The sequence below is a fragment of the Sycon ciliatum genome, chromosome 4 (genome assembly GCF_964019385.1).
Source record: "Sycon ciliatum chromosome 4, ocSycCili1.1, whole genome shotgun sequence".
NCBI lineage: Eukaryota > Metazoa > Porifera > Calcarea > Leucosolenida > Sycettidae > Sycon > Sycon ciliatum.
This window is the reverse complement of record NC_088646.1, coordinates 1,206,464-1,229,035: the sequence shown is the minus strand read 5'-3', so window position 1 is coordinate 1,229,035 and position 22,572 is coordinate 1,206,464. Positions and strand designations below refer to the sequence as shown.

General features: G+C 47.4%; 2 protein-coding genes across 2 annotated transcripts; one reads left to right on the top strand and one right to left on the bottom strand.

Moving 5' to 3' along the window:
* The first annotated feature begins 253 nt into the window (after positions 1–253).
* LOC135813807 (high mobility group protein 20A-like) lies at positions 254–13,758 on the top strand. Its single transcript, XM_065326815.1, has 10 exons — positions 254–486; positions 924–1,078; positions 1,876–1,950; positions 3,261–3,467; positions 3,700–3,823; positions 5,687–5,755; positions 6,565–6,656; positions 9,827–9,937; positions 10,377–10,534; positions 12,854–13,758. Exons 2-10 carry the CDS (start codon positions 947–949, stop codon positions 12,903–12,905), a joined length of 1,020 nt encoding a protein of 339 aa, XP_065182887.1. The 5' UTR covers positions 254–486; positions 924–946; the 3' UTR covers positions 12,906–13,758.
* LOC135813806 (meiosis-specific nuclear structural protein 1-like) lies at positions 13,430–22,497 on the bottom strand. The gene is made up of 15 exons (XM_065326814.1): positions 22,283–22,497; positions 21,973–22,194; positions 21,459–21,518; positions 20,744–20,811; positions 20,059–20,161; positions 19,675–19,812; positions 18,956–19,047; positions 18,487–18,562; positions 17,805–17,945; positions 17,228–17,277; positions 16,730–16,787; positions 16,315–16,437; positions 15,948–16,082; positions 14,895–15,020; positions 13,430–14,016 (listed from the first exon to the last, which is right to left on the bottom strand). Exons 1-15 carry the CDS (start codon positions 22,283–22,285, stop codon positions 13,915–13,917), a joined length of 1,497 nt encoding a protein of 498 aa, XP_065182886.1. The 5' UTR covers positions 22,286–22,497; the 3' UTR covers positions 13,430–13,914.
* Positions 22,498–22,572: the final 75 nt, after the last annotated feature.

Sequence of the window (22,572 nt, the reverse complement as noted above, 5' to 3'; positions counted from 1 at the left end):
GATTTGTATCGCCATTTTTGCCATGGAAACACATGAGAGTCACGTGCGCGGCAAATTATTATTTACCCCATTTGATGTACAACAACAAAAAATAAACAAAAAGGGAAAAGAACGGGGAACCGTACAAAAATCCAAGGCAGGTTGTATCTGGCACGCGGTACGCGACTAAGCGCGCCGATATCGTAGATTCAGCGCGCACGGTCGGGCCAGGCCAGGCCAGGCGAGCTGACCCACATAAACCAGGTTTCCCTGATTATGGTGTTGAGAATACACATTCTCTTGGTTCCTCAATGCCAATGGATTTGAGGTGGCGTAAGAAAAGCAATGCCTCCGAAACAAGCGAAGCAGGTGTTGCTAGCTTCTGCTCTCGCCTTCTCTGTTTTGGGAGTCCACTTCTACATTGACTTCGCACGTAAGAAGATTCGAGAGTCTGTTGCCTATGCTGATCCGGATCAAAAGAGAGAGTAATTTCCGAAGTAATTGCAGGTACGGTAATTACAATACCTCGTGTGCCTACATTCATTTTGGTTAGGCCCTATCTTAGTGTCAATAGACTCAATATGTTATCTACACGAACATTATCCTCTCCCTACGACTACACAAAGCATTTATAGACCCTATCTCGATGTCAAAGTCTCGAATAGATGCCTCTTGAACACTGATGATGATGCTTCTCAAGAAAGAACATTCTCAACTATTTCTTGATTTCATTTATTTTGTTGTGTTTCCAAACACGATTGTAAAGCCGGTGGTACCGTGCATGTGCGAACTTTGCTCTTTACTAGCTCAGTGATTAGAACATCGCTGGCCTATGGCGAAGGTCCCTGGTTCGAGTCCTGCTGGCGACGGTCAATTTTTCCCCTGTTCATTCCCTAAACTCATGGATGTTCACTCTTTTTCTTTTTTCTTTCTTTTAAATTTAGTCGTTCCCCCAAGCCAGTTGAGAATGGCTGAGCCCAGGTTAGCAGGTCAGCAGCAGCCCGTAGCCACATCTGGAGCAACATTTGCACCAATGGTAACAACAGCTTCGCTCCCAGACCAGCCCGTAGCTAATCCAATGACGGCGGTATCTAAAGCTGTGAGTTGTGTTTCCAAAAGTGTCCAGCATTTCTTATCACAAGTACTTGTACATGACTTATACAGTCATGTAAAAGGATTTGGGCATTTCAAAAATATTTTAGTAAGTAACGCTATGAAAGAATTACCGTAACTCTGCCGTCATGTCCACACACCCACTCACTCATGCATACACGCACACACACACACACACACAAAACAACATAGTCAAGTTTGAATCCAGAGCTTTTTCTTGTGACTGTCTTCAGTGGAAAGTCGTCACTGATTGGTAATATTCAATAACATGGGATTATGTATACCATCAGGTACTAACTATACAACCAATGAGAAAACTAAAGGGATGTGACAAATTATATAATCTGCTGTGAGGTGCTGTGAGGTGTGCAAGAATTACAGTAGTACATTTTTCTGGATTTGCAGTACCTTTCCGCCCCATATGACTCCGCTACCCCATGGGCAGACATCAGATTTAGCTCAGTGGTGAGTATGGATCAGATCCACCAACCATAGGCCGAAATCCCAGCTGCTGCATGCATGTAGCCAGCGCTCCATAACCAACAGCGTGCAACTGTGATCTCTCTCCTATGGGCCAGCTGCATGGTGGGTTGCCTTGGTTACATCGTACAGCTTCACCAGAGCAGTGTGGAAGATCAAACCGCCCTTTCCCTGTGGTTTAAAACTCAAGTTTTGGATACACCTTAACAAGTGTTACTGTTGCTGCCGCTGCTCCTGGTGGTTGTGGTGGTGCTGCTTCTGCTGTTGCTGTTCCCTCTGGTCTTGCTGCTGATATGTGCACAGTCTGTGGAGAGCGACATTCGCTATGCAGTCGACTTGTTAGGTGGCCAAGCACAGTCTGGAATCAAACCTCCAGAGGTGAGTGATATTTGTCTCAGCTAACTGGTTCCTCCTCGTGTGAATGCTGTATTACGTGTGAATGCTGTATTACGTGTGTTCATTTGAAGGCAGTACAGTACTACCAAGAGTAGATAAACAAGAGTGTGCAACTCCCGGATGGGTAGGCCCACGGCGGAATTTTTTGTTGATCTAATCTTTTCGACGATGCACGCGCTGCGAGTCTTTCGGAAAGTTTTCCCTCGTGCTCTTGGCCGGGCTTTACAGTACAAAGGTCGGTGCCCAGCACGTGCTCTCACACTGCTCTGCGGCAAAATGCGCGTTTCTCTGAAAAAAGGTGACGTCAACAAAAAATTCCGGCGGGGGTATCTGCAGATTGTGCAGGAGAGATCCGGAGTTGCACACTCTTGTTTATCTACTCTTGGTACTACTGTAAGGCATGTTATTATAACGGGTTGCGAAATTAGCAATTGTCCAAAATGCATTGGTTAACGAGAAGATATGTTAGCGATCTTGCAGTCTTCAGCCATATCCGGACGTAACACATTGTTGCATAACAGCCTCAACAGAACTTATTATAACGGAGAAATGTCACCCGTTAAAACGTTAGATTTACTTCCTCGTCATTAGGGGTGTGCACAGGTAGTCGGGTACCAGTGCTACCCGTGAGGACCTCGGGTAGTCAGGTACAGAATAGTACCCGAAAACCTGAAGTCGCAGATGACATAATTATGACATTCCAGGGCACGCGTACAAATTCATGTAATACTCTGCATGTCTCCCCAGTGTGTAAGGGAAGGGATGCATTGTGGTGTTACCATGGATACATTAGACACCCTTAGCAAACAACGGTAACGCTATTTTTTACGGTACCTTGATCACCCAAATAGCGTTGAAGCTGCAGCATATAAACGTTACGGGGGCTGATTTATCGTTTTGACCAACGGTACGTGTTTTGGCCAAATATTGCATAGTCCGTACGCATTTCACCTTGTATCGCGTATATGGTGACAAAAATGGTTGTACCGCGCGAAATCAAAGCTATTCTCGTGGCAACAGCGTACTAAAAATAGCGTGCATCTTGCTAAAGGTCGAACCCAAAGCACGGTATTTTCCCCCTTACGATAATACCGTTACAACCGTTTTTTGCTAAGGGTGTCTATTACCCGATCGGGCACCTGTGCTACCCGTGGAAAACTACCCGAACCCGATACCCCGAGAAAATGCTACCCGACTCGGCACTACTCGTTATATATACATGTCTTGCAGTATTGATTTCTGCACTCATGTCACTGACTCACGTTCAATTTGGTCTGTGTTGTACTTTGTAGGGGCAGCGTCGTAGTGGTTGGCAGAAAGGCCGTAGTCGTCGGGAAGACCGGGATGAGAATGCACCGCGACCGCCCCTCACCGGCTACATTCGTTTCCTGAACGAACAGCGGGAAGTTCTGCGGAAGGAGCAGCCTGACATTCCGTTCACTGAAGCCACTCGTATCCTTGGTACGCGGTGGACGGACATGCCGCAAGCAGAGAAAGATGTGAGTCCTGTTCGGGGCATCCTTACCACTGTAGGCAAGGACCACTGCAAGCATGCTGCTGTAGCCATGTTGAGCATCGTTGCTTTACCAGCAAGGACCCATGTGAACTTGTTGCTCTAGTCATATGGGCTCTACTGCATTTGCCTGCAGGCTGTCACTTGTCTTCCTAGTTATAATAGCTCTACTATATCTGAATCAATGAACTTTTCTTCTTTGCTGCTGCCCTGTACAGCGCTATCGCTCTGAGGCTCAACACGACAAAATTGCGTACTCGCGAGAGCTCGCAAACTACAAGCAAACCGAGGCATACAGTGCGTTTGTGCAGAAGAAAGCGCTCGTTCAAAAGCAGCAGAATGGTGAGTAGCAGCCTGCAGGTCTCTGGCTCCTGGCTGCTGTGCAGTGAGTGGGTCGTCTTGACTCTTGCTGTGGGGCAATTAGTAGTGCACTACAGAGAAACTACCTGGTACAGTATGTTTCAGTTGTTGTTTTTGCGAGCAATTCCACATGGGAACTGCTCTGAACATGGCACTGTGTGTGTGTGTGTGTGTGTGTGTGTGTGTGTGTGTGTGTGTGTGTGTGTGTGTGTGTGTGTGTGTGTGTGTGTGTGTGTGTGTGTGTGTGTGTGTGTGTGTGTGTGTGTGTGTGTGTGTGTGTGTGTGTGTGTGTGTGTGTGTGTGTGTGTGTGTGTGTGTGTGTGTGTGTGTGTGTGTGTGTGTGTGTGTGTGTGTGTGTGTGTGTGTGTGTGTGTGTGTGTGTGTGTGTGTGTGTGTGTGTGTGTGTGTGTGTGTGTGTGTGTGTGTGTGTGTGTGTGTGTGTGTGTGTGTGTGTGTGTGTGTGTGTGTGTGTGTGTGTGTGTGTGTGTGTGTGTGTGTGTGTGTGTGTGTGTGTGTGTGTGTGTGTGTGTGTGTGTGTGTGTGTGTGTGTGTGTAAAGGCCACAGGACTTGCAACGCCATGCCAAATATTGTTGACTTTGCGATTTCTCTCTCTTCTCTTCTCTCTTCTTGTCGTTGTCTCCCGCTTCTGGGAGCGGCGTGGCCCGATAGGGTAGCTGTACATAGTAGTAGTAGTAGTAGTGTGTCTGTGTGTCTGTGTGTGTGTGTGTCTGTGTGTGTCTGTGTGTGTCTGTGTCTGTGTGTGTGTCTGTGTGTGTATGTGTGTGTGTGTGTACAGAGTATGTAGGGAACAGAGTGAAGATCACATGTTGGCAACTCTTCAAAAGAAGACCAGTGCTTTCTGGCCGGACTCTGAAGTGAATGTAGTTGTGAGATAACATGTGCATGTAGTATTCAGTATACACATTTGCTGTTGTCATCACTCTAATGCGTTGTGTGTGTGTGTGTTTCTCTCTCTCTCCTCTTCTTTGCTCATGGGTGCTGCGTGTTCCTGATAAACAGAGGTTAGTGGTGTGTGTGTGCTCGCTATGCCTATTCGTCTTACCATGTATGAGTGGACATGTACGATTACATGGTGGTGCTGATCAATCCTGGCCTGTTAGATCGTGTTGCGATATCTCCATTGATTATTCGCAACTTGTAAATATCGCACCTTATTACCTGCTGTAGGTATTTCTCGAAGTTGTTTGCTTCGCACACCAATGCAGGATGGCCTGTATGTGGTTGTGCACTGCTGAAGTTTTAGTTACAGCAGAGCTGTACATGTACTGGACATGCAGTGCCACACTGCGCGATATAGCACTGAACCACCGATGTGGCATTCTCACGGGGGTTTTGTCATGGATGCCAGTGATGCATCTACACTCTATGGCCTGGATGTTGCACATACAGTTGCGCTCTGTGAAATTCGACCCAGTGCACATTTGGCGCCCTGTTTTTGCACGGCCCCTGACGCCCTGGAAGTGGCACGAATGCTGCTGAACGTACACATGTACAGATACGATGATGTAATCAAAACTGGTACAGGGCGCCAGTTTTGCACTTTGGGTCGGATTTCACCGAGCGCAACTGTAGTCTGTGCAGTGTATCTGTTAGCCATTCACTGGTTGACCTGCTATCGTCCACAGCTGTCTCTTGCTTGGTGTGATCACACTGCATTGCGACTGGCACGCGTGATCTTCTTGTCTTCACCTCTGTGTGCATAGTCTAGTGGGCCCAAGTCCTGTTCTCTTTCAGTCATAGCCCAGTAGTGGTAGTGTGTCAGTTGTAACTTGAAATGCCTTTATGCCATTGCCTGCCTTCTCTCTTTGCTGGCGTGTTGATGCAGGGTAAGATTGAAGCACCTGGATTCAACTTACCGATTTTCACCGACGAGTTCCTGGACTATAACAAAGGTGGGTCTGTGTCTCGCTGGCGACAAGTTAACCAGTATCTAGTCATGTATGCTGTGCTGTGTCTGTGTGTATGCTGTGCTGTGTTGGTGTATGCTGTGCTGTGTCGATGTATGCTGTGCTGTGTTGATGTATGCTTTGCTGTGTTGATGTATGCTGTGCTGTGTTGATGTATGCTGTGCTGTGTTGATGTATGCTGTGCTGTATCAATGTGTATGCTTTGCTGTGTCGATGTATGCTGTGCTGTGTCGATGTATGCTGTTTTGTTTCGATGTATGCTGTGCTGTGTCGATGTATGCTGTGCTGTGTCAATGTATGCTGTGCCCGTTGCCCCTTCTCTGCACCTTCATTGCTGTGTGCTGTATAGTCATATTTGATAGCTGTTGTTTCTGCACACTACCCATATCTACGGTGAAACAGTTCAGTATATCATGTACGCAATAGCCATAATTATAATCTGTACTCAGTACTTTGTAACCGAGGTACTGTTGTGGACATTGACATCTGCTGGAATGACCAGGGCCGGCGCCTTTACTGCCTTAGCGCGTACACGCACACACCCACTGCGGAAAGGACCAGCAGTGCTCATGGCTGCGAGGCCAGCATCCGTGGCCACTTGACTTTCTCAACGCATTTCAATGTCCACAACATTACAATCATGTACTCTATATCCAAGGTCAAATGGCTTGTTAGTAATGTTTCAATGCAGGGTGGTCAAAAATAGCATTTCTTATGCCATAGTGTGTTACACCCAGGGTACTTTATATTGAATTGTTTCGCTGTTTCCCTGTGCTCTACTCTACTCTGTTCAGGAAAAGATTTAGAACTGCAAGCACTCCGGCGTGCGAATGCCGAAGCTGAAGAGAAGAACAGCGTCCTGAGCAATCACATTCAGCAACTGAAGGTGCGTGTGCGGGCGTGTGTGACGGGCATGTATGGTGGCGGTGGTTTTTGTGTGTGTGTGTGTGTGTGTGTGTGTGTGTGTGTGTGTGTGTGTGTGTGTGTGTGTGTGTGTGTGTGTGTGTGTGTGTGTGTGTGTGTGTGTGTGTGTGACCATTGACCATTGACCATTGACCATTGACCATCTGGCTTGGTTTGGGATTGCTCAGGATCGGTCTGCCTGGCGGGTGTCTGCCGTTGAGCCGAGCCTCGCCGGTCCTTCCCATGACTGTCTTATCTGCCACCGTTCGTTTCGTCGGCCAGGTGACAAAGCAAGACACAAGTGTAGCGCAGAGCGAAGTCTCCCCATCCAGGATCAGCGTGGTGCTGTGTAGTGTGGTACATGCAGGAGGTGGTTTCACTCTCGTGGTGGCTTGCGTGTACATCATTGTTTACCATTGGAAGCCTCCGCGCCGGCATCACCTGTTCCGCTCAACGTCCCAGCTTCTCTCTTGTGTGTGACATGCAATCGGCAATTCAAGTCAGTGCCTGGTTTCAGACGTCACAAGTGCGACCGTGGCCATCGAGCAACCGAGTCTGATAGAGCGTCATATGGTGTTCGCTGTTCTCGCTGCAGCTGTCAGTTCCGTCGACAGAGTGACCTGAGTCGTCATCTCCGTTTCTGCTCCTGACAATGACTCTGGCTCCTTTCGGAGTGGTGTGGCCCTTGTCGCAACCAAGCTACAGTAGTAGTAGTAGTAGTAGTGTGTGTGTGTGTGTGTGTGTGTGTGTGTGTGTGTGTGTGTGTGTGTGTGTGTGTGTGTGTGTGTGTGTGTGTGTGTGTGTGTGTGTGTGTGTGTGTGTGTCCCATATGGTGCAGTGGTATGTGCAGCGATTTCCAATCGATAGATTGCGGGTTCGATTCCCGACGATTATGGTCACACACGTCTTTCTTCTCTTTCTCAGACTCTTCCTGACTTTTCTTTCATTCTCCTGGGTGGTTACCAACAGCCAGTGCATGCCGGAGTATGTGGTGTGATGTGTGTGCGGGGAAAAAAAGAAAAAAATTAGGGATGAAACGAGTACACCGATTACTCGGAACTTACTCGTTATCTCTGTGATCGCTACTCGTTATGCTGTTATCGAGTATGCACGACTTGTACATGTGCAGTGTACATGTGCATAGTACTAGCTAAGTCACACTGTCTGCATAGTCAACTCCAGCACGCGTCATCCAAGGTGACAAAATTCACACCTTTTTCTAGGCACCTTCGCATTTTGGGATCCGGTGTGTCATGCACATATTCCCCGGAGACCAGTAAAATTTATTTGTCATACAAATTCAGCATACTCATTTTATGATAACTCGATCGTTAATAATAAACGGTACTCGATAAGAAGAAATGGATGATCGTTTCATCCCTAAAAAAAATGAAGAAAAAAAATGAAAAAAGACCAAAAAAAGGGATTCACTGGCCAGAAAATGTCACTCCAAATAGCTGTATGGTGTAGACCAGGCTGAATAGTGACGGTCAATTCTTCAGCCTTGCAAGCTGTTGAATGGTGTAATCCCAGCACAAGTTGCTATGGCTTCTGCCGTAGCATTGCTATCATCGCCTCCGGCGATGGGCGTCAAAGGTCAAAGGTCAAAGGTGTGTGTGTGCAGTGCATCTAGTGTCTGCTTCTATCAAAGCAGCGTGCTGTCTATACTGGTTACCCCAGCAAGTGTAGGGTGTGCATAGGTAACTGTCTTGGCCGTTTTATGCCGATGTACTCTGTGTGGTGTAGACCAGGTGTGCATTGGTGGTCGATTCACATGGCTTCGCCAGTTGTGTGGATTAGACAGTTATCTGGCGCAAGTCTTGATCTGTCTCATCAAGAGTCCATAACTCCCCAGAGTGTGCAACTCGTGATCCTTCTCAGCACAAACAGTGCCGCAACGAAATCCAAACTTCATACGTCATGTAGTGAGTAGCTATGACGAAATGGGAAGTTTGGCCCGGACCTACTTCGCCCGTTTGCCCAATTTGGGGTCTTTCTTTACGAATCCACGGCCACGTAACACGCCTGAAAGGCTCAAGTACGTTAAGTACACAAAGAATTATTTTAGAGTTGTCGAACAGTTTTCTCTTTTGAGTGTCTCTCCGATAAGAGAAGAACAATGGCCACTGTTGAACCTAAAGCAAAGCGCTCCCCATTGTCGCCGGAGTGCAGTGTCTCTGTGGACGATATTCGTCAGTTTTTGCTCGATCTGGGCTCCTCATTTTCTTCTCTCGATTGTCGAGTGTTGGAAATTGTACCAAAATGGGACTGAGGAGCAGGTTGAAGCACATCTACTTCGAAATCGATCGGGTCTTCATGCCGTGTGCCAAGAGCTACATGTATTTCCATCAAATCTTGTAAATCTATATCCATGCCTATTCTTGCTATCCCGGAGTCACGAACTCTCCCAATACAAGCTTTTCAGACAACGAGCAGAGAAACTCTCTTCAAATAAAAAAATTCTGTGACTGTGAAATCAAAGCCGTTCTGCTGACACTGCTGTAATGCATAGCCCGTGGAGCAAACGTTTTACGTGACACTTCCGTGGCTTGCTTCAACTTTGTACTTGGAACCCCCGCCCGATGTACCAGATATGCACATGGCCCCATCCGCCCATGCTTGCCCGGGGACCGGATGACGCAATGTTTGGATTTCGTTGCGCCAGACCCCAACCTGGAGTTGCACACTCTGGGGGGTTATGGACTCTTGGTCTCATTCAGATCTTGTTCGCTATCGTTGCGATAAGAGAAAATCTGTGGGTGCACATCCAGTGCATTTGCAGATTTGTGTGCTTCTCTTGTGACGGACGTATACATGGTACATGATGTGTGTGTGCGTGCGCGCGCGTGTGTGTGTGTGAAGACCGGATTATCTATTCTCTGACCAAGATAATCTTTGGAGTAAGGAAGATCGTATTTTACATCTAGCTTGACGCTCTCATCGTGGTATGTCAATGTGTACTTTCCTGTTGGGATATGTTGCATTGAAGATCAGCAATGCAGTACAGGATTTTCTAGTTTTCTGCTCTTGTCTGTCTGTGTATGTGTGTGTGTGTGTGTGTGTCTCTCTCTCTCTCTCTCTCTCTCTCTCTCTCTCTCTCTCTCTCTCTCTCTCTCTCTCTCTCTCTCTCTCTCCACTGTTGCTGACTTCCAGAAAATTGTCAGCCATCTTGACCAAGAAGCTGAACAGCGGCAAACAGCTAACGTACTCCTTGAGAAGAAGCTGAACCTATTGCGAACGACGATCATTACGAAATTTGAAAATGTAAGCATTAGGTTTGACAGCATGAAGGAGCTTGTACATGTCACCCAGATCTGGGTAGCTACAGTGCTGCTCAATGAAATCTGATTAGGTGAGTGCAGTTTGCCCGTGCACCAGTGCACAGCCCACTATTCACAGGCCTGAGACTACACAGCGCCCGGCGTGACATTGCTGGCATTGACTCGCATGATCAGATTTATTTCAGCAGCACTGTAGAAGACCGATGTTTGTTGGGGTTCTGCTTCTTGGTTTATGTTAGTATGTGCAATGTGTAAACTTGCCAGAGATTCTCGAGAGTACAGTGTTGGCAGGACTGGTGTTGCACCCCCCCCCCCCCTTCTCACACACACACACACACATTCTATCTTTTTGTCTTTATCTCTCTCTCACTCTCTCTCTATCTCACACTCACTCTCTCTCTCTATCTCTCTCTCGTCTGCAGGTATCGTTACCTGACTCTGGACTTGTAGCTGTTCCAACCTCCGTTGATATGTACATGAAGAAGTTACACAGCATGCTAGTGGACCCGGCTCAGGCCAGTAGCAATGAAGGATTTCTGCTCAAGGTCAAGGAGATTATGGCAAGCATTGACCTTGAAGGGTGAGTTTCCCTGAGTAGCACACACACTCACACTGTTTGAATTTATCATGTAATCTTCGGATATCTAGAACTCGGGGAATTGGATTTGTTCATGTACTTCATTAGGGGCCATCCCGCATTATCAGTTGTAGTCTTCGAGGTGCTGAGTCGGATGGTCTTGGTCCGAGGAAGCTGAGATGCTCCCTTCCTCCTTTATTCCCAATCGAACTCGCCACTTCCACTGAAATTGGGTGACTGCGCCCTACTAGATGGGGATTTGTATGCAACATGTCACTAAAAGCGCCATTTCGCTCTTATAAAGTACGGACGACCGCGATTGGCCCATAGTAAAATTCCGTAAATAAGCCCACCCTAAATAACGCCCATGTCCGATAAGGCCACACGTTTTTATATCTATGTTTCTCGTCACCCGCGCGCATACGATTCAGGAGTCTGGAGGAAAAAAGAAAAAAAAAGTGCTGCACTGACTGTGCATGTGGGGACCAGCACACTCATGCACATGTACATAATGTGGCCTGGCCTACGCGACACATGATGCGAGGTCACCAATTATTGTGCGCAATCTAGCTGCACATGCACAGATTGTGACAGAAGCTCCTACCACATACTAGTTGCAAACTGTGCATGGTGTATTGCATGGTGTATTGGTGGATTTTAGTGTGAACAAAGGTCTAATAAGCTTTTTTTATTTTTCGGTCATTTTTTATTTTTTTTCCACCTCTCGCATACGTTTTTAGATTTTCAGGTGACGAGAAACATAGAAATAAAAACGTGTGGCCTAATAAGCCCAGTGTTAGGCGGTGTACACTTCAAGTCCGTTTTAGCGCCCATGCTCGAAATAAGCCCAGGGCGTAAAGTGGACTCAAAATGACCAGCGCGCGAGCGTGCGTTCGCGTACAAACTAATTTCAGGGTCATCTAGTTTTCTGCCTTACCTGCTTCAGCGTCACGACGTTTTCAACCATGCCGGTACCTGTTGTGCCTTGTACTTACCATAGCAAGTGGTTTACCTATCAAATCTGTAATTTATCGCTACATTCTTGGTTACGACCAAATTTCCAGCTATGGTTTTATGTACCTGTACCGCGCTCAGTGTGAATGGTGGTTCACTGAAACTAGTGGGTTGCTGATTGATTGATCTTCTGCATATTGCGTCCGAAATAACGCCCATGCCCTAATATACGCCCGGTTTGACGCTCTGCAAAGTATACGCTCGGGGCTTATTAACGGAATTTTACGGTATGTAGTAGTCTTTTGGAGTCGACTGGTTTTGGTCCGAAAAGGCTGCGATGCAGCGTCGGCCCTTATTCCTAATCGAACACGGTTGAGTAAGCGGTCACGTGCTCATGCGTACACCAGTCGCCTGGTCACCGTGCCTGCAGGCTACAACTTTCACACGAAGGTTCAACTCGAGTGAGGCTAGGGTGATCAGGTGACTGGTGTATGCACGAGCACCTGACCACTACGGTATATTGACTAGACAGCAGCTAGAATCGATGGATTTTTCAGCTATCATTAAAAAAACGAAACTCTCCTCAACCCAGTGAGAAGTAACCCACCCGTAACATAATTATGTCAGTGTGTGTGTGTGTGTGTGTGTGTGTGTGTGTGTGTGTGTGTGTGTGTGTGTGTGTGTGTGTGTGTGTATGCGTGTGTGTATGCGTGTGTGTGTGTGTATGTATGATTGTGCGTGTGTGTGTGCCAGCTAGTTCGGTTGGTGGGTACACTTATGCCTGATTGTGTTGGGCCTGTTGCCAACAGGCTCGGCTGTATGATGGTGTATTGTTGTATCTGCCACCTTTGTTGGTTTCAGGGTTCATATACTTTCTATTTGAAGTATACATACCTGTTAACCATGGACTGCTTCTGGCTAGATTAACTCTTGTGTAATCAATGCTGCTAGTGACGCTTATATCAGATCCACTCTGATTTAGCCACCCACACTAGTAGCAAGTATTACCTTCACTGGGGGCAGGGGTAACTGCAGTTGGATCCCGGGACGGATACCCTGATGCCGTCAATCATTTTTTCTGCACCTTGTCCTCACCCACTTACTGAGGTGTGGTGAGCCCATAAGTGGGATCATTTTCACCCAGAGTTTTGGGGATTTCAGGGGATGTCGGCCGTCGGGTGGTTCAATAGCCAATTGAGTCATCTTTCCAAGATTCCTTTTGAGTCTCTCTCCCCTCTCCCGGGGAGACCAACGTGACCAGTTTTGGCAGTGAGCAACAAGTACAAGTGTGTGTGTGCGTGTGTGTGTATGATCGTGTGTGTGTGTGCGTGTCCATCCTCGTGGGTGAACCTCTTTGCTTCTTTACAGAATGTTTAGTGGAGTTAGCCAAGAACAGCTTGCAGCCGCTTCAAAGCCGTAATGCTAGTCTTGGCACCCGTATCTGCCTATGCAGATGCCCTTCCTGTTGCTACCCACTTAATCTTGTAGCGCTACTTTCAGAGTACATGTTTGAGTTTGCCGTGAGTATGGTACAATTCAATATCCGTGACCCTTGTATCTTGTTTTTATCCAGGCCCTCTACCCTCTCTCCCTCCACTGTGTTTTAAGCCACCTTTTATTATCTATTTTTTACTTCTTTTGTTTTAGACTGTGTTTGGTGCATGCTCCTGCTGTGATGTCTCCACATTATCTAGTTTTACTTTGAAAGTGTAATGGTAACCTGTACTTAAACACACTAAACACACAGCCGTCACTCTTCGTAGGACTACTATTACCTAGGTCCAGGGGCACTGCACTTTGCCACTACCCCTACACTCTGCTACTATGAACAGTGCTATTATGCCGCCATGAGTTACAACACCACAACACACACGCACTTTGAATTATATATTTACACATGATTGTTTTGCAACCTTTCTGCTGTGACTATTATGTCAATGGTGATTATGTCAATGGTTAGGTTTTTTTTAGTTTTTGTAATCCAAGTGATTGATTGCCTTGCAGCAACAAGTTTAGCAGCTACACATTGGCTCACTCACTCTCACTCTCTCACACACACACGCATACATTCTCAATTACTTGCTCAGCAATATGTACAGGCTACATGTGATGAGGTTGATATGCACTTGTACTCGTAGATGGTCACATAACAGCAGAAGATACTACATACTACTACTTACTGCTAACTACTGTGCTTAAGATTTTCATATAACCATACTACATCTACCGTGTGTACTTGAAAAAGGGATTCTGGCACAACTGTTGTTCATCAAGTCTGTTCAAAGTGTTCATAGTACTAGTAGTACTGTCTTGGTTGCTTGTGGGAAATACCAGTGCTGGTAATTAGTATGGTAGCCTTCCTGGTGTTGGTTAGTAACCGCTGTGCAGGTAGATGGGGTGTTCTCTCGCCTTGGCAGCTGCACGCTCGATCACCAGCCGTCTTCGGAGAACAGATCAGCCTTCCTTGCCTGATACATCTGCTCAAAGTCTTCTCCCAAGCGCTTTACATCGCCATCATCTCGCAGCACGCCCTGTAATGGCGAAGAGCAGACACAAATATAATTTACAGTAGAGTCATAGTGATTACATGACTGTATATGACTGTAGTAGCAAGAGTACATAAGCCGTACTCTTGCTAGTACTTGAATACAGCACGTCAATGCATGCGAATATTCTTAGAAGCAGAAACACGATCTGCGCTGGATCCCTATTTTCCTGTACTGTCACTGTACCGTCAGACTTCTTGCACCATTCATAATTACACCAAGACCATGCAGAGGCGATGACCAGTCATGCACACAGGTACACCATGCTGCCAACACTACAACGCACCTCATTGGCCTCACAGCACACAACAACGCACCTCACAGCCCACTACAACGCACCTCACAGCACTCAACAAAGATTGGTCCAATACAGCTTTCACTATGAACATGTAAGTTACTTGCTTGAGGCCGAGCCAAAGCTGGAAGCCTGTGCACGAGGATGGAATGTGTTACTATGGTAACCTTTGTGAACATGCATGTCAAAGCAATTTGATTGGGTGCGAGGGCCATGGATAGGGCTTGAAAGTGCTACGTCACAGCATAGCAACAATTTCAAAAATTCAAAAACTGGATACACTTGGATCCAGTTTTTGTACGGATCCAAGCACATTTCAAGCCGTCTTACTCACCGCAAGGTGTTGTAGCCAGTGAAACTGACTGGTTTGGCTACTGGGGGCGGGGTTACAACTGGTGGCGAAGTAAAAGTCACCCCTGCATACAACATGAGTGGGTTGCTATGCACCCACATACTTAGGCAATAGCAAAGTCACACCTTAGTGGATCCAAAATAGAAATCTGATGTTAACGTCATAACTTTCAAGCCCTATTACGCCAGGGCTCAAATCACATTCTACATGTCTCACCTTCGGAAGATATCCAAGGAGTTTGGACGCATGCTCCTGCAGCAGTTTCTGTCTCTCCTCCTCCACTATACGCTGAATGTTAGCCTGGTGTTCTTGTTCGGCAAGCAGTCTCTCCTGCTCAGCAACCTGCAACAGAGACAGACAGACAGACAGACAGACAGACAGACAGACAGACAGACAGACAGACAGACAGACAGACAGGCAGAGATGTGATGAATATTTGGGAAGAATATCAATTATAAGTGGATAAGAATTCATGAAACAAACAAGTGACAATTGTCCACTGCATTCCATCCGGCAATCAGCACACCTGCTATACCAGTACGTGAGATCTGGAACGCCGTATGTTGATGAATGCATATGCACACACACACGCGCACACACACACACACACACACACACACACACACACACACACACACACACACACACACACACAGCACAACCATGCATGCACACACACACACACACACGCCGCGTGACCACTTGTGCTGGGATTGCACCATTCAACAGCTTGCAAGGCTGAAGAATTGACCGTCACTATTCAGCCTGGTCTACACCATACGGCTATTTTGAAGTGACTTTTTTCTGGCCAGTGAATCCCTATTTTGGTCTTTTTTTTCCCGCACACACATCACACCACATACTCCGGCATGCACTGGCTGTTGGTAACCACCCAGGAGAATGAAAGAAAAGTCAGGAAGAGTCCGAGAAAGAGAAGAAAGACGTGTGTGACCATAATCGTCGGGAATCGAACCCGCAACCTATCGATTGGAAATCGCTGCACATACCACTGCACCATATGGGACACACACACACACACACACACACACACACGCACACACACACACATGCATGCACACACACATGCATGCACACACACACATGCATGCACACACACACATGCATGCACACACACACATGCATGCACCCACACACACATGCATGCACACAAACACACACACACACACACACACACACACACAGTGCACGCACACTGCAAAACGCATGCACACTGCACAGCAGCACATGTAGCCTTTGCAGCAAGCCTACCTTGTCACGAGCAAGCTGTTCTTGTCTGTCTTCGATCATCTTCTGCACAGCTCTGGTATGTTCCTGCTGTCTCATGCGTCTCCTCTGCGCTGACATCTGCTCAATACGATCATCTTCAGCCAATTTAGCCATCATCTGAACATGGTATGCGGCATGGCATGATGCAGCATGATACGGCATGGTACAGAATGACACAGCAAGGTACAGCATGGCACGGCATGGTACATCTTCCATCTTCGTTGCCATTATCGTGCCTCACACTCAGAATCCGTCAAGGCGAAAAGACATGTATTTCCTACGCATGCACAATATGAATGATGACAGTGAAAGGAGTCGTAATATTACTACTTGTAGACATAGCACCAACCTGTCGACGGAACTCGTCCTCCTCTTCCCTCATGGCCTGCTTCTGCTGGTCCCTCCAGGCCAACTGGTTGCTGTGAGCTCGTTGCAGGTCAAGACGCTGACGAATACGAGCCTCCAGGTCACTCTGAGACCCCAACATGAGACAAAGCAGCACCGAAACTTGATACGACCAGAGGACATTGGATTTGGGCAGCATGATAGAGCATAATGAAAGCATGCTGTTTGGAACTACACTGATCACATGCCGCTCGGTTCTGAGCCGATAGTCTTGGATACTGGAGAGATGGGAACTGCACATGCTGTATTCATTCCCGGTTAGCTATCCGGCAACCATGCAAGATGTCAATAGTCATTTTAACACTTTGAAATGTGAGTTTACGGCCGAAGATTGCAAAGTGACTCTGACACTCTCTTACCCTCTCCTTGTGCCGGTCACGTTCTTCTTGCTCTTCCAAGTCCAGTTCCAATCGAATTCTGGAGCATAGAAGTGCACACATGAACACACAGTCATACACACAGTCACAGAGAGAGAGAGAGAGAGAGAGAGAGAGAGAGAGAGAGAGAGAGAGAGAGAGAGAGAGAGAGAGAGAGAGAGAGAGAGAGAGAGAGAGAGAGAGAGAGAGAGAGAGAGAGAGAGAGAGAGAGAGAGAGAAAGTGAGAGAGAGAGAGAGAAAGTGAGAGAGAGAGAGAGCCTAGAGAGAGAGAGAGAAAGAGAGAGACAGAGACAGACAGAGAGAGAGAGAGAGAGATAGAGGGAGGGGGGGGGGGGTAAACAAAGAAAACAGAGAGATACACCTCTTTGAAACCATACGTGGAATGATACTTCTCCGTGCTTGATACTATGCACTGTAATAGCAGACTGGTAGTGGGAATATAATAATTATTATGACCGGTTGTCTCTAACAAACCCTCACCTTTCCAGCTCCTCCGCTTCTTGTTGCTTGAGAGCCACACCACTTGCAATCTGTTGTATCACGCAATGTACAACAGCAAAGTGACCAAAACCAGCAATATTGCTCACTCTGCTCAAGCTGCCCAGGTTGTGCGGCTCTCGTCCCCGGATGCGCAGAATACCGTTTCAAACCCAGTTTGTTGGAAGATCGCAGCCGTGTGTCTAGACCGTCAGAACAGTGGACGCGTGTATATGTGCGGCCTCCGAGGGCCTGGGTTTGATTGACTCAGGGCATAGGCACAGCACTAGAAGTCACAACACTCTTGACTGGCCAGGACTAGGAGTGTCCGTCAAGGCACACCAATGCTGGTAGATCACACGCAAACCGGCATTGATGCAAGATGCTGTGACCATACGTTCTAGACACAGTAACTTGCATCGCCATACTCAACTTACATCATACCAACCACCGCAGCTAACACCAAATAGATTCAACCTGTATCAATGGTATGCTGCATGTAGCTAGCTATTGTCATTGGCGCATGCCTCAAATCCACAGCACACCTGTACGCCAATCAGGATGCATGCGTCAGACTTACGTCCATCTGAACCTTAGCCATCGCCTCCTCTCTTTCACGCTGTCTGTCTTGACGCGCCCGCTCGCGCGTCTGCTGCTGGTTGGCAAACTCCAAGATTTTGCGGTTCTCTTCTTCCATGCGCTGCTTCTCCATCTCACGCCACTATGTGTCGGGTAGAACAAGGGACAACAGAGCAGATCTGATGCTATCAGCATACATTGAATGTCACTGCCTTTGGACAATCCTTTAAAAAAATAGATATCAAATCAATCAATCAATCAACCTCAAGTCCTATTGTGATCCCTGACAGCGTACTAGCAGCTAGTGTACCTAACACCCACCCACCCATAAAGTAAGTAACCTTGAAGAAATTTTAGAATGCAATGCATAATAATTATTTGCACACTGTGTTTTACCGCTAAATACCCTAAGCTAGACATCCACAGTCACTGAGCAGATGCCGTAGTATTGAAAGTATTGCCGGAACGTACAGTGAAATCTGTCTTAGACGCCCTCTCAAGGGACCTTCAAAACGTGGTCTCTGTTACCAGGTGGTCAGGCTCCTTATCCAGGGTCATTTGACTGGAATTAGCATCGCCATATTTGGTCATGGTTGCAGTGGTCTTCAGGGACAGGTGGTTGCCTTATCCGAGTGGTCACCCGAGCTGACAGGATTTACTGTACACGTAAGTGACCAACTCACCTCGTCACGTTTCTCAAGGAAGTCGCGCACATACTGCTGCGTTGCTTGCTTCTTCTCCATATCACGTTGCCGCTCCCTGCATCACGGCCAGAGCAACAGAGTAACTGAGTACCCACACAATGTCAGTTGTTGCTACAGTACAGCCTCGGACTACGACCTGGGTGCACATTAGAGTATGGGGCTGGCATGGTGAACAGTGCCCGGCAGACAGTGAGCCAGCTAAAAGAAATCTTTGACAATCTTTTCATCGAGCCTACCTGTCCTTGATAGTTTTATCTTATTAGCTGATTCACTTTGCTGATGCAGCACTGGGTTTGTGTATTGAAGCCACTACTTCCACAGACAGTGCCCCCCCCCCCCAACATTGCCCCTGGACCCTTGACGGAAAAGACTCGCGGCACCGTGAGTGGGAGACCGACTAGTTTAATAGAATTAGCCCTGACACAGCAGTCAATTACAGTACATGTACCTCTGGTCTTCCTCGTAGATCTTGCGTACGATCTCATCAATCATCAACTTCTCCTTCAAGAACTCCTCATACGCCTCCTGGCGCTTTTGCTCCTACACAAACACACATACGTATACACAGAACAACAAGGACAAGCAAGGCTAGTTCGTCGCTACTCAGAGTTTCATGCTTACATTGTAGTTACTGCTTACGCAATCATTAGGAAATAATCAGACATACGTAATACACATGGGCACCTGTTGCTATCATGGTCAATGCCACCCAATCCGGGGCTCAACATTGCGAACAGTCCTGATTGAATCATGGGTCGCCCAGCACACCTAGGATGGGCATCGTTGACACGGTCAACAAATCACCATCCCGCGGCGGCCATGTACAGCACAAATGGGGGTGCAGTACTAGAGTACAAAATAGTGGTAGCGACTTCGGTGATGATTTGTTAGGAAAGGGTTTGCTCCCCACACTACATATACTAGCGTTCACCACTCCTGCTTATTCAGTGTCACAATAACAAACACCAAAGCAGCGTGTAAAATGACATACTCACGTCATGAGTGAGATCACTATAATTATAATGTACGATTTTAAAAGCATCCACCTGGATCTTGATAGAATGATTCAGATCCTATACATATAAATACAGCAGACTATCACACATGTCTGGTTAGAGACTCTCGGCACATAGTAACGTTATTATACCAGTGGCTGACTGGCCGTACCTGCTCATCCAGCTGTTTCTCCAAGTCCTGTTGATAGCGCACAGATTCCTCCCAACCCTCCTTCTCTGCCTGCCTGGCGCGCTCTTCAGCCATCTCATATTCCTCACGCAGAATCCGAGAGGTTTCATCTTCCAAACGCTTAGCAGAGAAGAACCAAAACCAAGCAGAGAAAATCAAACCAAGCAGAGACCAGAGACCAGTCAATGAGAGTACACTGCATTGAATCAGCAGGCACGGCAACACTGACCATGACAGGCATCAACATAGACTACATGGGACTTGTGTAGGCACACCCGCCGCCTCACTTACGATTTCCCGGTTTCAATGTTACCTGGCCTACAAAGCCGCAGTGCGTACAACACCTCTTCTCGACTACGGTTATACCTTTTCTTCTTGTAGCAGTCGCTGTCTTTCAGCAAGCTGGGCAGCCCGCTCCTTGCTAGTGTACGCAGCTTTCAGCTTGCTCTCCAGTTCCCGCAATTCCAGGCTAGACGCCCCGGCAAGCATGAACGAGAAAACCGGAAAACACATGCACCCACATAGCAAATGAAAAGTAGCAACAGGTTGTGGAGTAGTGCTCAACTTGAAATGCCGTGGTTGGATGCAAAGCAGTCGCACACACAGGAGACAAAAGCTCGGGATTTATTAGTTGTCACTCAAAGTTTCATGTCTATGCCCCCCCCCCCCCCCCAACCCCCTCCAACTCTGAGTAGCGAATACTCCTGAGCATTTTTTTTGTCTTCTACATGTCTGAAGAGCTCGTGAGTGGACAACTGACTAAAAGCTAATGACGTGCATGTTAACAAGTCTACCATCAAGGAAATGGGACGTTCGACATTCCGAGCACAACAATGGACGCTGGCCGGACTCAGACTGTCACAATCAAACTGCTCAAATGATTTATAACTCCATGTACAATGCCCGGTTTTTACAGGATCAAGTCCTCAGAATCTAGATGCATCCGAACAGGTATATGAACCTACATGTCACATGATCTACTAATGGGCATGCTTCTGTACATGATCGCTGTGACCTCCACCATGCATCCTGGCATACTGTGTAACATTACCTGGTGTCCCGGATCTGCTGCCTAAGACGAACGTCCCTCTCCTTCTCCCACTTGATGCGCTTCATTTCCTGTCATGCACGCGGCAATATACAGAGGCACACCAACAGAAAACCAATGGCAGCAGCAGCATGTGCAGTCAAACTATTACAGGCAGCAGGACAAAAAGCAGTGTACAGATCTGTCAACCCATAACTAACATATAACATAACACCCACATCCACATATTCCAAAGGGGAAACGTATGCCATTCAACACCACAGCAAAACGCCGGTGGCTTTTATAGACCCTCCTTCCCCAGTACAGGGGTGTCGGACACGCCACGGCCACTACGGTATTGACCGTATCGCTTTTTGCCCCAGGTACCCCATGAATCAAAAAAATGCGCTGATTTGGGCTCTAAACGTTGATGTTTCTCAGAGGAACCACCCTAACCACACAAGTAAATTGTACTTCAGGTGGTTGACCGTACCAACCTAAAATACCTTCCGACGCCCCTGCAGTAGAATATAAACCATCCACAATGTGACCAAGCCAGGCCGTCGGTAGGGAGTTGCCGGTCCTAGAGTGTTGACTGACCATAGACCTAAACTAATGCTAAGGTGTACAGGTACTGGCGCTGGGGCTCAGTGAAACGACAAGCTCTTTCAGCCGACGGAACGCATCCTGCTGCGGCAAGTCCCAGAATCAATCAGTGTCGGCGTGCAGACCAACTTACCTCAGCCAGCCTCTCCTCCTGGTCTTGTTGCTGGTGATGTAACTGCCTCTGCTGCTCAGCCTGCAGTACACGCACCGTACACATACGCATGCACGCACACACATGCAGCACCGGCACACCATTTACCACACACACACACACACACACACACACACACACACACACACACACACACACACACACACACACACACACACACACACACACATGCACACACACATGCACACACACACGCACACACACACGCACACACACACACACACACACACACACACACACACACACAGGAAGCCAGGGACACTGTATTACTAAAATACCTGACCTGTATGGTATCCCAGTCCCTGTGTTGCTAACTCTACAATGCATTTGTTGTGCCTTGCCTGTCCCTGCCCAGAGGCCGCTGTGCAGCTATGGATCCTACGATTGCTTGTTCAATTGTTCTTACCAAGACTTGTTATGTATTAATAAGCTATTTTACTCTTGCCAGAGGCTATCCGTGGACCCTTGGTCTTACCATTTCCAGTCGTCTGTTCATTTCCACTTCACGTGTCTGCTGGGCCATGAAGCGGTCCAAGCGCTTCGCTTCCACACGGTCATCGCTCAGCGCATTCGCTGCCAACACGCGCTCCTGGGCCAGCATTCTCGTGTGAGCGGTACGCTCGTATTCCTTCTTCCTGTCCTCCGTACGTCGCTTGTCTTCCATACTGCGATTCCATTGAGTTCGTCTTGTCAGCGCCTACATTACAAACACGTAGTACAGGCCAAGTACATGTAAGTTAGGAGGATAGACCACAGTTAAAAAATAAGTTCTTTCATCTGCTTACCATTTTGTTCAGCTACTCTAAACGAAACGTGCAATGCAGTGGTGCTGCTAGCGGCCGTTGTGTCCTTTCCAGCTTGCACAGCCGCTCCTGTACGGCGATGCTGCCGGTTTGAAGACAAGACCTAGCGAGTAATGTTCCAAGAAACGAGAAGAGCCGCAGAAAATGAAGGTCGGACGGTCATGCATTTGTAGGTGATGATAGTCGCGCTTCTGACGTTCTGTGTGTCAGACCACAGACAGTCGATTCATGCGATTGGAGAAGTAAAGAGAAAAGCGAGGAGAAGAGCTAGC

Bases quoted from the DNA above. Each gene is read 5' to 3' on its own strand.
- LOC135813807 (XM_065326815.1), top strand. From the start codon at position 947: ATGGCTGAGCCCAGGTTAGCAGGTCAGCAGCAGCCCGTAGCCACATCT. The intron at 3,468-3,699 runs GTGAGTCCTGTT...TGCCCTGTACAG, and splicing joins TGCCGCAAGCAGAGAAAGAT to CGCTATCGCTCTGAGGCTCA. The intron at 6,657-9,826 runs GTGCGTGTGCGG...GCTGACTTCCAG, and splicing joins ATCACATTCAGCAACTGAAG to AAAATTGTCAGCCATCTTGA.
- LOC135813806 (XM_065326814.1), bottom strand. The intron at 21,519-21,972 runs GTAAGACCAAGG...CGTGTACTGCAG, and splicing joins TGAACAGACGACTGGAAATG to GCTGAGCAGCAGAGGCAGTT. The intron at 16,083-16,314 runs GTTGGTGCTATG...TACCATGTTCAG, and splicing joins AGGACGAGTTCCGTCGACAG to ATGATGGCTAAATTGGCTGA.